At 49.2% G+C, this 13,462-nt stretch overlaps 3 protein-coding genes across 3 annotated transcripts; 2 read left to right on the top strand and 1 right to left on the bottom strand.

Moving 5' to 3' along the window:
* The first annotated feature begins 5,522 nt into the window (after positions 1-5,522).
* Positions 5,523-8,794, top strand: GGS25DRAFT_96782 (uncharacterized protein). The gene has a single exon (XM_049266184.1). It carries the CDS (start codon positions 5,854-5,856, stop codon positions 8,497-8,499), a length of 2,646 nt encoding a protein of 881 aa, XP_049112590.1. The 5' UTR covers positions 5,523-5,853; the 3' UTR covers positions 8,500-8,794.
* A 257-nt stretch (positions 8,795-9,051) lies between these two features.
* Positions 9,052-10,152, top strand: GGS25DRAFT_96758 (uncharacterized protein). The gene is made up of 2 exons (XM_049266183.1): positions 9,052-9,458; positions 9,548-10,152. Exon 2 carries the CDS (start codon positions 9,658-9,660, stop codon positions 10,003-10,005), a length of 348 nt encoding a protein of 115 aa, XP_049112589.1. The 5' UTR covers positions 9,052-9,458; positions 9,548-9,657; the 3' UTR covers positions 10,006-10,152.
* Positions 10,153-10,181: 29 nt separating this feature from the next.
* Positions 10,182-12,846, bottom strand: GGS25DRAFT_511697 (M6 metalloprotease). Its single transcript, XM_049262736.1, has 2 exons — positions 12,611-12,846; positions 10,182-12,549 (listed from the first exon to the last, which is right to left on the bottom strand). Exon 2 carries the CDS (start codon positions 12,288-12,290, stop codon positions 10,263-10,265), a length of 2,028 nt encoding a protein of 675 aa, XP_049112588.1. The 5' UTR covers positions 12,291-12,549; positions 12,611-12,846; the 3' UTR covers positions 10,182-10,262.
* Positions 12,847-13,462: the final 616 nt, after the last annotated feature.

The following is a 13,462-nucleotide window of genomic DNA, read 5'->3' as shown; positions in this document are numbered from 1 at the left end:
AGAAGGAATAGTAACCACCAAAAAAAAGGTGAATTGCGTGGAATGCAACGAATCGAAAAGTCAAAAAGAGGCACTTGAGACTTTGGGGGACGATAACATTGGAAATTAGGGGACCAAAAGACGTTAGAATGGGCTGCTAGACACTGGAAGGCACAGCATGACCCTGCAAGCCAAGATAGATGTTTTGGGGAATCTCGACCTCAGATTCAAGATTCCTCGAACGTTATTGGCTACATCAGGTATCTAGTAACAGCTAAAATGGCTAGTGTGTTTAATGGTCTGGCATTGGTGGGGATTTAGTGAATCTCCAGGTAAGGTACTGCGAGGTACATCCTACATAAGTCCTAACATTGAAGTTGATTGAACCACTCTAACCACTGTAACCAGTTATGTATTCCAATTTATTCCAATTTACAGGTAGTTATAAAAGTTGGCGCAGGAACAGACGCGTCCCCCGCAGGCGGTAAGAACATTGAACTACCTGTGGCAGACAACTTGAAATGAGCCACAGTAGCGCGTCAGATGTTGATTAACAAAGCTCGGCATTGGAGGGAGTTTTCTTTCCATTTAAATTCTTTTTTTCTCCTTGCAGTTTCTACTCAGATAACATTGAAAGTTAGATGGGCTTGACCGCCTAAGACTCTAAGCGTCATGTATACATAGGATTATATATGTAGGTATGTACCTAGTAGTATTGCACTCAATGTTGCCTTCATACACGTACACAGGTGCTACTACTTGGATAGATGTATGTACCCAGTACGGAGTAGGCTGATATTACTATGTATATGGTAGAGTTACCTGGATATTCACGGATATTTTCTTGACTTGACTCACCACACATGCATCAATCAGCCGAGTCGCAACCTGAACATACCTAAGGCTAGGTAGGTGCATATGAAATGTCTCATACACACAATTGATGATATCCTCCACAATGAGCCGCATCTACTTACCAATATGTTTACTAAATATCGAGACACCATCCAATGTTACCTAGTACCTAGAGAAGACGACCAACTGCATTCGTTAAATACCTGCCAAGGTATCTACCTCACTACTTAATAGTAGGTAGATTAATCGCCCTTACCGACACTATTTACCATGAACAGGGTAGCTGAGGCGAAGATGAAGATGAAGCTGTAAATACTGAGAGAAGTAAGGGAGATGGGAGCTACACTCCAATTTATATCAATATTACCTCTTATCTACCCATTTCTATTCGTACATAACTATTTCAAATAGACGCCTTGTCGCCACGTCGCCCTTAAAACTCGGCGCCAAGCAGCGGGTTCGCCCCTTGGATCCTTGTAGCCGCGTGGAACATCCAAGGTCTGTTCCAATCCTTTATTATTATTTCATTCGCTGTTCATGTCGCATTTCTGTCGTTATCACAAGCCTTCTCTACCATTTATATTATGTCTTTTAACATCAAATTGTTAAGAACAGAGAGAGACGGTTTGCCAATAGTTATAGGATGATCGTCCAGTTTCACCAAGCTTTTACCTGCATCATGCATTGCAAAGGGTGAAAGTAACCCTAATCCTTCAGTTTTTCACCACTCATACTTCAACGTATATCATTACCTACTTAGTACTTAGTAGTCAGTAATACTGCAGGTACCATCCCGTGCAGCTTCATGATCGTCTTTCGGAGACAGCGGTAAACTCCTCTCGCGCTCGCAAGTTTAGCTAGTCATACCCAAATCGAAATAGCGAGTATGCCAGGTACGTAGGCATTGTCGCATTCGTAGAGGGGTTGTTAATTTCAGTCGCGAGTTGTCGGTGCTAGCTCGCCCGCGTGGCTGTCTTTAATTTTCTTGCTGCATGTGCTTGCTGCGAAGATACTCAAGCGAATAGCCTATGTCGTTGTTTTCGTCATTGAAGGATTTGACTATCAAACTTCGATGTTGCCTCCCAGTTAGAAAGAAGCTTTTCCAAGCATGACTAAGGGCTGGGCTGATCGGCCAGTAAAACATGGTGCAGGCCCCTGTTTGAGGGATCTACGGTACTAGAATCGCACCTCACCCTCTTCCCATCCAGCTTTAATGAGATCCTAATAAGAGAGAAAAAAGAAATCTTGCTCTTCTTTTCGCTAGAAACTCTTCGCCAGAAAGAAAAATGACATTGAAGCCATATCAGAAAGCTTTTGTAACCTTGAAGTAAGAATGGGATGAGGTGCCATGCCGCTTAAAAGAGACACATGCTCGCCCACTATGCGTTTCGGTATCCAAATTGGTCCTTCTGGGGAACGCGTAAAATGTTAGGACGCATCGCGCTCTGATAGCAGGCAGACGGTGGGATCGAATCCAAATTCAAATCTAAATTGAAGTCCATGTCCACCTTCTTAAATGTCCAACCTGAACGTCTTTAGCGCTGCAAGCTATTCAAAAATCCTATCTCGGCATTTGTGAAGCCCAAGGGGTATATACCGTTCGACTCCACGCCACTAGACTCCTTTGACAGCAGCCATCAATATTTCGGCAACGTTCCCATTGATAGTCCAGAATGTTAGGGCAATTTTTTATATTACTTGGGTATAATGAAGTTGACCTAACTCGCTTCAGGGGGCGATAAAATGAAAAAGAATGTGGGGATTGCAAATTGATTACCAAATTACAAAAGCCAATATACCCGTGGACATATACAAAATCAGCCCATGATAGACCTTCTATTTTTAGCTTTGAATATGCCAGGCTGCATTGCCAGCGGACTAGTCCAGCAGAACAAGAAGGTCCCTGTTTATTAAGTTATTAGTTGAAGAAGAAAAACCTGTTATGTTTACCAACAATGAATATCCCCGAGTTCTGTCAATCTAAGGGTACCGGATACGCGGGTCGGCACCTGTAGGGTCTAAGGGTCTGCACAACGCGGTTCCCACTCCCTTTCGCACTAGGTAGAGGGCTGATGGTTGACAGAGACACTAATTACTCAAACCGCCTTTGAGATAGACGAAACCAAGATCAATACCCCGTGAAGCCGGATACTTCAGACATCTATCGGTCACGATGTCTTGCTACGGTATGTTTGCCCGGATCTGCACCGCCTGTTTGTTAAGCAATGGACTTCTGGAAGAAAGCCAGGAGGCGGCTTGAATACTACAATGACCAATGATTTTCGGGTTGTTCGAAAATGTAAGCATTAATATAACCCAGCTCGTATAACTGCGGGGAAGGACTGCTTGTTGGGTGCGCTGTTTATGCGGCTAGTATTGCTAGAGATCTCTATGGATGTACCTTCGGTGCAGATAACTTGTTAACAAGCGAGCTACGTATTGTTCAGCGACCTGGCTGCCATATGGCTATGGTGCTTAGGTGGAGACCTATAGGATGCGGCTCGTATGATGTGTGCACTATTTTAAACGACGGGACGGCTGAAGAACAGCAAATGCATACACTGGTATAGCAGTTATGGTAGGCCAAAGTTAGGGGCTGTCAGGTTTTGAAGTTGCTGAGAACCTTGGAACCCTGAAGTTTTGGATTCTGAAGTGGAACCGCATAATAGAAAAAATTGGAATTGGGAATTGTTCCGGACAACTCAAACTTGACGAGAGAAAGAAAAAACACCCCAAAAAGGAAGGAAAAGCAAAAAAAAGGGACCAATCGGTCTAACTAACTTAGCTCACTTAGTAAACATACTAGACCAAGTTTGGCATGTTATGTTGAATGGCGTCAGGGTTCACAAATTCCTGTCCGAAATCATCGAGATTAGATTCTCCTTTTCTTACACAGCCCATTCTCCATACAAATCCCGTCCCGTATCACATCTGCTTCCAGCCAAGACGCAAGCATCCGTTTCTCACGCCGAAGTCTTGAAACCAACAGTTGTTCAACTTACATAATTAGTTGTTAAACTACCTAATAAGTACGCCATAGTAAGGTAGATGCCGTAACTGTACCTAAAAAATAAAAATAAAAGTCAACTATAGGACCCTGTTAGGATCATTAAAGCCATAAAACTAATTCTGACAGGCACTGACAGGCTGACAGGTGGACTACCTAGTAAGTACCAAGTAGCTAAACGGCTATGCAAAGGTACGGACATAGTATTTACTGAGTCGATCATATGTGCCCTATGATCCCAACAGCAAGCCACAATATTACGTGTTTTCGTATGGTGATGGAAAAAAAAGAGCAAATACTGCATTTCCATGAGAGCAAATGGGGGAAAGGGGGAAAGCCACCGCCTTTGGACTTATTATCATAATTGTAAGACGAACGGTTTTTACTACCTTTTAGTTATGTCATGAATTCACTCAAAACTAGGTACGTCAATAGAATTTAAGAGGAAAATACCAGAAAATAAGAAGAGATTTTCCACCGGGTAGATCTGCTGTATGTCTCAGACATTATGTATGTACACCAGATCCCCAATAAATCCATTGAAATATTCAACGAATCGGTCCGCATGCCATGCAAGTTAGGTACGCAAGATGCAAGTAAGCAGCACGGCTTGGCTGTACAGTACGGTCACATATCGAGGTTTGTCCACCGATGCCTGTTCTGCTATGCTTGTCCACTGTTCACATCGGAGTGGAGAAATACTCTTTCTAGATTCTTCTTTCGAGAAAGTCTTCCGGTGATATGTATGAGCTGTATGAACTATGTTATGAGAAGCCATGGAACAGAATTACAGATTCAATTTCTCCTGGGCAACAGCGGTATAGTCGCTATATCTATTGATTTGGAAATTTGAATATCCTCCAGTTCTCCATTCTCAGGCGGAAATAAGGTATTTCGGTATGATCCGAGCGGTCTGGCCCATCAAGATCTCGCCTCACAATGCATACTACGTAGTATCTCGTGGGGATACATATCAGCAATAAGCATACCAGCAGACCAATATACACATGTTGTATACACATTACATTACATACTGTATGTGTACGTACAATGGAATAGACTACGATGATAGACACCACGATAATAGAAAACAAAGAACTGAGATCTTGGGACCATCAATCATAATCGTCACGTCAGTGTTGCAGCTTATACGAAGTTACGGGGACCATAGATGGGTCCCCCGCGAGATCGGCCCCCTTTTCATATACAAAGACAAGCTTAACTGGACTTGTCACTCTCCATACACAGTACTGTTATGAATAATTCGTATTCGAGTGGAGTTCCAGGATGCTAATTTTGGGATTCTTTAGTTGCACCGTGCGCTAATGATATTCAGGTCCAGCGTTTGATCGTGGCCAATCATTTCATGCACCAGTTCCCAGTTGAGCAGTTGGGTAACATCCAGTCCCAATGTCACGGCCAGCGCAGCATCGGTTCGACTCATTGGTCAACAAAGAATTATGAAGGAAAAAAAATGTATACTGGCATGTCGCCGTTAGCAACATACCCAATGTACACACCAATGTGGGTTGAGCTTTCCCGCATCGGCACTCGCTTGCTCGTGTCTTCGTCGTATTGAGGGTTATAGTGTGTGTTTAGTACCTAGTTACTATAGTATTATGCCGTTACGCCAGCCTCAACGTCAGCCCACAGGGCAAATACTATAGGCGAGGGTTCAAGCTTTACAGATTTTACGGGGCTTGGTTCTTCGATGTACCTTTGTAATCTTGGGATCGTCTGGTATCCACGGCCCTAGTTGATAGCCATCCACCGCAGCACGATGTCACATCAACCAGAATTCCCAATATCCAATACATAAAGGGTCCTTCGCTACCCTTTTGCTTCGTTAACAGCTTTCCTTCTGTTCTTCAACCGTATAACTTTGCCAAAGTCACTCGTTTAGCTTGCGCAAACACGGCTCGTTTTCACCACGATCGTTATATATACCTTCGCTCAATATTTATAATATCCTCTAATACCGTATACTCTTCTGAGCATATTTAATATTCAAAATGCGTGGCTTATATATGAGCCTGGGAGCTTTGGCTCTCGGCACTGTCAGTGCTGCACCCAAAAACATGGTGGAGGAGCGTAACTATCCGACCTACCCCGAAACCACCCCCAGCGTGCCTGCTGTCCCGGGATATCCAACTCTCCCGTCCAGCAAATCTTCGACCACTGTTGTGTCACCGCCCAGTTCTACCCCTGGATACCCGACCGTGCCGTCGTCGGCTACGTCTGTCAGCTCTCCCGTTCACTCATCTAGCACCGTTCCCGGATATCCCACATTTCCCAAGGACACGACCAGCTCGATAGTGTCCACGACCTCCGCGGTTCACTCCAGCTCCGTTCCGGGGTACCCCACGTATCCTAAGGACACAACGTCGAGCATCATCATCTCGACGTCCTCGACCTCAGCTGCGTCGTCATCCAGCTCCGTGTCTACCAGCTCTGTAGTCACTACGTCCGTCCCAGGATACTCGACAGGCACCACCAGCTCTGTCGTGTCCACAATCAGCACCGAGTCCGCCTCGACCAGCAGCAAGACCACCCCTGGCTACCCGGTGTACACTCCTCCCACGAGCAGCAAGACCACCAGCACCAAGGTGATCTCCTCAACCTCGGAGACTTCCCCAGTGAGCTCAACCACCCCTGGCTACCCCGTGTACACCCCTCCCACGAGCAGCAAGACCACCAGCACCAAGGTGATCTCTTCTACTTCTGAGACTTCCCCAGTGAGCTCCACCACCCCTGGATACCCAGTATACACTCCCCCTACCAGCAGCAAGATCACCAGCAGCACGATCTCTTCCACTTCGGAGACTTCTGTCGTCAGCTCTACTACTCCTGGCTACCCCGTGTATACTCCCCCTACCAGCAGCAAGACCACTAGCACCAAGGTGATCTCCTCTACTTCGGAGACGTCCCCTGTGACGACCCCGACTTACCCTACCGGGCCGTCCAGCAAGATCATTTCTTCGACCACTGAGACTTCTCCCGTCGGCTCCACGTCTTCGTGCGAATCCAGCTCTACCTCCAGCACCAAGGTTATCTCGTCGACCACTAGCACCAAGGTTATCTCGTCGACCACCAGCACCAAGGTTATCTCTTCTACCACTGAGACTTCTCCCGTGACGACCCCGAGTTACCCTACTGGCCCGTCCAGCAAGATTATCTCTTCGACCACTGAGACGTCCCCCGTTGGCTCCACTACTCCTGGTTACCCCGTGTACACCCCCCCCACCAGCAGCAAGACCACTAGCACCAAGGTGATCTCCTCTACTTCGGAGACGTCCCCCGTGACGACCCCGACTTACCCCACCGGGCCGTCCAGCAAGATTATCTCTTCGACCACTGAGACTTCTCCTGTCGGCTCCACGTCTTCGTGCGAATCCAGCTCTACTTCAACCACCAAGGTTGTCTCTTCCACCACTTCCACCAAGGTGATCTCTTCTACCACTGAGACTTCCCCGGTGACCACCCCCGTGACCACCCCGGTGACCACCCCGTCTTACCCCACGGGCCCGTCCAGCAAGATCATTTCTTCGACCACTGAGACTTCTCCCGTCGGCTCCACGTCTTCGTGTGAATCCAGCTCTACTTCCACCACCAAGGTTATCTCGTCTACCACCAGCACCAAGGTGATCTCTTCTACCACTGAGACTTCTCCTGTGACCACCCCGGTGACCACCCCGTCTTACCCTACGGGCCCGTCTAGCAAGATCATTTCTTCGACCACCGAGACGTCTCCCGTTGGCTCCACGACCCCTGGCTACCCGGTTTACACCCCGTCTACCAGCACCAAGGTGATCTCTTCAACCACCGAGACATCTCCCGTCGGCTCCACTACTACGCCTGGTTACCCCGTGTACACTCCCCCTGCCAGCAGCGAGATCACCTCTTCGTGCGAGTCCAGCACTACCAGCACCAAGGTCATCTCTTCGACCTCGGAGACCTCCCCCGTCACCACCCCGTCGTACCCTACCGGCCCGTCCAGCAAGGTCATTTCCTCCACCTCTGAGACTTCTCCCGTGACCACCCCTGGCTACCCAGTTCAGTCCATCTCCACCACCGAGTACAAGACCTCCACTCTCTACTCGACCAGGTACCGCACTGTCACCGCCTGCGGACCGGAAGTGCCCAACTGCCCCGGCAAGCCGTACGTCACCTCTGAGATCGTCGTCTCCACGACCGTCTGCCCCGTGACTCCCACTGGCCCCGTCCCGACCACCACCGTCAAGGTTACTCCTATCCCGTCCACCCCCGCCTACCCCGTTGAGACCCCCGTCATCTCTACCACCACCCCGGCTCTCCCCGTGACCACCCCCAACGTGCCCGTCACCTACCCCGGTGTCCCGGCTACCACGCCCGAGGTCCCTACCTCCGCGACCTCAGTCACGAAGCCCGCTCCCCCGCCCACCTACCCGAGCGGCACCGCCGGCACCTCCAGCGGCCTGACCACCTCCACCAAGCCCCCGCCGTACCCCACCGTCGGCACCGCCACCGTCCCCAACACCCCCGTCAGCACCGGCACCGTCCCTAACTCCCCTGCCACCACTGCCCCGGGATACCCCGCCATCCCGACGGCTGCTGCCGGCCGTCTGGAGCACGGGTTCGGCGCCATGGCTGCCGCCGTTGTTGTCGTTGCGCTGCTATAAATGACATAGCTAGCTAGCTTTGGAGGAAGGAGTTTAGAGGTGTGGTGTGGTGTGGTGTGAGGTGATATGGAAAGGAAGTAACTGAGTAACACACATCTGTGGAAGGTTATGAAGGGATGAGGCAACTTATTTTTTAGAATCGGAGAAAGGAAAAACCAACCAAAGGGGGGGAGGGGCGCGGAAACAATATGAGCGCCGCATTACTTTATTTTTAATTTACTTTTTTTTGTTGTTGGTTTGGCTGTCACACTACTCTTCTGTTGTATATATTTAAATTCAATTCTTTACACAAAAATGCGAGCCCCCGTGTGTTGATAGGTACTCCTTATTGGAAATTGATATGTGTTCTGGTATATTAGAATGTCTTTAACTACGTAAGAATCCTTGTGGAAGTAAATATTGATTGATCTGTGGGAACGAATAGGTCTACTCACTGGTCCTAGCATTTACCTCTAATACTTACCTAGCTCGGGCGATGGAGTTCTCAAGTCCGGAGCTCAGCCGCATGGCATGTAGTTGAAATAAGTTTCTGTTAAGGCGGCGCTACTTTCGGTTGTGGCATATTTAGTTTGAGCGACTTGTGACATGACTAACAAGAGCTCATTTGATACTGGAGCTTTACAGTATCTCCTCACCGTTGCTATTGCTTCTTTGACTATAGCTAATTATCTAACGTCAAGACTCTGGGCATCTCTCCACGACTCTTCATCTTAGGAACTGTTAACAGTCCTGGCCTCCGATGATTCATGCATGAATACCTACATTTATGTCAATGGTCTTGACTCTGATTAATAGTACTACGATGTGTCGCACGCAATATCGCGCCCGAGTGGTCGCATGGAGTGTATGATATGCAAGAAAAGTTCCTGCCGGGCAAGGGAGATCGGCTGGTGGGATTTACACCTCCAAAGCCTTTTTACAATTAGATATTCAAATGTTTAAACCATCATGACTACTAGGTATGAACAGAGAGGCCTTCCAATATCAACCACCAACAATTCCGTCGCTTTTAACTTAAATTAAATATTAACCAAAATATGCTTGCTAGGTACGTATAGTAAGCACCTTGTAGGAATCATTCAATCGCGCCAACGTCGTTGTCTTGACGTCATTCACATACTCGGTAGGCATACTTGGCACACCAAAGGTATAGCCACCATGACATCTTTGATTATGGGAGGGCGTCAACTTGGCAGGATTCAAGTGGCTACTGACCAGCAGGACCAGGCTGTGGAGGCGTACGGGGCGCTGGGAAGTTTGATGGTGAAGGCTGTGAGGCCGTTTATGAAGGATCCGGTTGATGAGGGGTGTCGGCCTACTCTGTTTGCGGCGACTAGTGACGATGTTGTGAAGGAGAAGGTCGATGGGGAATATATTGTACCCGATCGCAAGGTTTCGGATCCGAGTAATCAAGCTAAGGACGAGGAATTGCAGGAACGGTGTTGGGGGTTGGCTGAAGGGATTTTGAAGGAGAAATTGGGGGATTTGCCGTATAGTGCGAGTTAGATCATGCGAATTTTTGTACAGATCTAAAAATCCCTAGTTACCTACACTTTTCAATCGTAGGTAGGTATATTTTATAGATAATATTGATTCTTCAATGGCCCTTTTATCCCTTAAACAAGAGTTCCTGTATGCATGCCCCTACTGTTAGTAGATCAGACATTTCGAAGATGCATCATTAAGAGAACATTGGAATTAGTTTCACTGATTTGCTTCTGTATCTACACATTCATTAACTTATAAAATTATATAAATCCATCTCATCTCTTGACCTGGCATTCGCTAGTAATCGAAACCGTCGGGTCCGACTCAGACGTAGCAGTCAGCTTCACAACAGCCTGGCTTGCCGCCTCGCTCGCTGCACCGACCGCAACATTCACTATAGTCTCCGCGCCAAAATCTGCTACAGCCAACGCATTCGAAAGCTCAACACGCCAGCCGTCACTGTCCACCTCAGCGCTCAGCCGGTAGATGTCTGAGCCGAGATACGCCGACAGATGTTCTGTTCCACTAGCTGCTACGAAGGATCCAGAGTTCACAAGACGGAATGCGCACGTCACACCCTTATCCGTCGCTCGAGCTAACGGGCCCTCGGAAACTTGGCCCTGCTCCAAATGGACGCCGTAGCTACTGGCGCTGCTGCTGTCGAGCGAACGCACGCCAACGGTGTAGTGCAGAGCCCCGGCGTCGTCACGGCGGATGTCGACGATGTAAAAGTGCAGCCGATTCGCTTCATCCACATACTCAAACTCACTCCCCGAGCGCGTGCCAGCGTGGAAAAGCGCGTCGGATAACTGGCGGTAGTCACCAATGGTCAGCTTGGACGGCGTGCCATCGGGCCGGTAAAAGTCCACCACGTCAATATCCTGCGGATTGGCGTCGATCGTCCACTGGAACGGCGCCATGTCCACATCCTTGGTCTTGCTGATCATGACGCCCGAGTCCGGCGTGAACGAGTCCGCGCCCATCCTGTCGATCACTTCGATGTCGTAGTTGTTGTATCTCCCGCCATCACAGAGCGCGTCCGTGGTAATGTTGCAGAAGGGCGCGAGGTCGGTGCCCATTATCACGCGCAGGCCCATCAGCTCCGTCTCGTTCGGGTTTATGCACCGCGCCGTTATCTCCGCCACGACGGGCCCCGTCTGCGCCAGCTCATCGCGCGATATCATCAGCACGCTCGAGTTCGCCACCAGCCCGATGCGCAGCTTGTCGCCCATCGTGTGCAGAGACCCTAGCGAGCCGCCCAGAGTAGCTGGGATCTGCCACCGCGTGTGCGGACCGCCCGGGCCGTTGAAACTACCCCGCGATAGCATGGACCACGGCCCCGTGTACGCGCGGCGCGGCGGGTCGCTGTACGGGTTGTTGTAGTTGTCGCCGATACCCAGCAGATGCGTCAGCTCGTGCGCGTACGTCGACATGCCCGAGCTCTCGCCCTGCGTCGACGAGCCGCCGCCCGCGTTCGGCCAGATCGTCGCTGCCGAGGCCCAAGACGTCCAGTTCACGTATCTAGTCTGCGCGTAATTGGGCAAGCTGTCGTTGTTTGGGGGCCCGAACTCGTCGGGGATGTCCTCAGGAGTCTGGAACTTCATCATCCCGAATTCTTGCCACGTGGACGACTCGTCTTGGCCGGCGGAGAGGATGAACACCAGCTCGAACGAGTCGGCCGTCTCGTCTCCTACGTCGGCGCGCCACGCGCCGAGAGCATCGGTCCGCAGGTCAATCGAGCAGGGGCCCTCCGACGGGCACCCCCCTTCGTTGAACCCGCCCCTGTCGTCGTCGATGCCGTACTGATACGAACGGCTGGGTAAACGGTACGCGCCGAACGCAGTCAAATCGACCCCAAAGCGGCCTCCCGAATCCTCCATCCAGTACTCGTGCAGCGTGTGGTTGTGATTGAGGTCACTCGGCTTGTTCAGAAAATCGCGGTAGAACGCCGGGACCTCCGTGCGATTGAGCTCCGACACGATCTGCTGCGGGTTGCTGAACACGGACGACCCGGCCGATAGCGTGATGACGAAGGGCATGTCTGGGTAGTCGACGGCGACGAGCGCGATGTTGAAGTTCCGCTCCGAGCCCTTGCGGCTGGGGTCCGACCAGGACGTGCCGGGCGGCTTCTTGTAGTCGTCCCACGTCATGTTGTCCGGGTTCACCCAGTTTTGCGGATCGAGAACCTGGAAGGGGTCGCTCTGCGACGACGCGAACGGGGCGGCCCATGAGTGGCTTGCGAAACCGAGCAAAATGGCCACGATGACATTTTGGCGGGTTGCGCCGTCAATCTTGAGCTGCATCTTTACGATGGCGCCTAGGGTAGGAAAGACTACGTTCAATCCCCTCTCTCTACCTAGGTAGCAATTGTGAAAGAAGTGAAGGGAAAGAATTAAAAGCTAGAGAGTTGGGCTTATTGCCCTTTTAATCGCGTACTTTGGTACGACAGGAATACGACCTCTTCGCGGTTGTGCTGCCGATACCATGCAATAAACAGGCTTGGCTCACCATCACGATAGGTAAGATATCATCGTGTTATTCGTTAAAACGACGAACTTGTCGCTGCGACCTGCTATATTAGGGAGGTAAACCAGGGACTACTGTGCTTGGCAGAGATACCTACCTAACCCAGGCAGATAGGATATCTATCCCATTTTGTCAGATGTAAGAATTGTAGGATTTGTCTTATAAAAGCCGTTTACACACTTAACGGGTAGCAGCATTCAATCTCATATTTACTCACACAACACCAGACGAATGAAACATTTAATTGCCAGAGAAAAGATGAATGATTGATTGAAATATCCCTTGCGACAGCATGCTGAATGCGGAGAACCTAGCATTTGATTGCATTCAGGGATTGCGCCGAATTTTTGGAGCGAGGAAAGGCAACATAGGTAACTATTCCGGTATTGTCACGTTTTTTGTTACCGGCTTCGATCCCGTCCCGCACTCGTAAACAGAGACCTCTCCGGCCTGGTTGCGGATCTGAAATAACTACATAGCCGTACCTTGGCATTCATCTTCCAACTTATCTTGGTAGACGAATTATGAGATGCTCATAGGCAATCGATCGACATCATAAATAAGTCTTATATTATGGAGACGCAGTCGATACGATACGATATCCGTCACCGAAGTGGAGCGCGATCATCGGGATTTTTGAGTTCTTATGTAGGATTCAGTTGCTTGAGAATGAGTCTGAATGACAACATACATGCTTATTGTTACAACATGTCGCTGCGCCAAAAGGCGAATAATTGATCTCTCATTAATTATCTCTAGTTCATGTCAGTGTATCTATTAACATGAAAGTAAAGAGAAAATAATGAGATATCAATCATTCACCTTATAGCCTATCTATCACAGTTCACGACATCTTGAGGATTTTGAATAGTGGGCCATCGTTTACTGGAGATGATGAAGACATTTCATATCATACAAACGAGCCATTCAGACTCAAAGCTCAAGAATA

This window comes from Hypoxylon fragiforme (genome assembly GCF_022984875.1).
Source record: "Hypoxylon fragiforme strain CBS 206.31 chromosome Unknown GGS25scaffold_10, whole genome shotgun sequence".
In the NCBI taxonomy this organism is placed as follows: domain Eukaryota; kingdom Fungi; phylum Ascomycota; class Sordariomycetes; order Xylariales; family Hypoxylaceae; genus Hypoxylon; species Hypoxylon fragiforme.
This window is presented reverse-complemented; position numbering and strand designations above follow the sequence as displayed.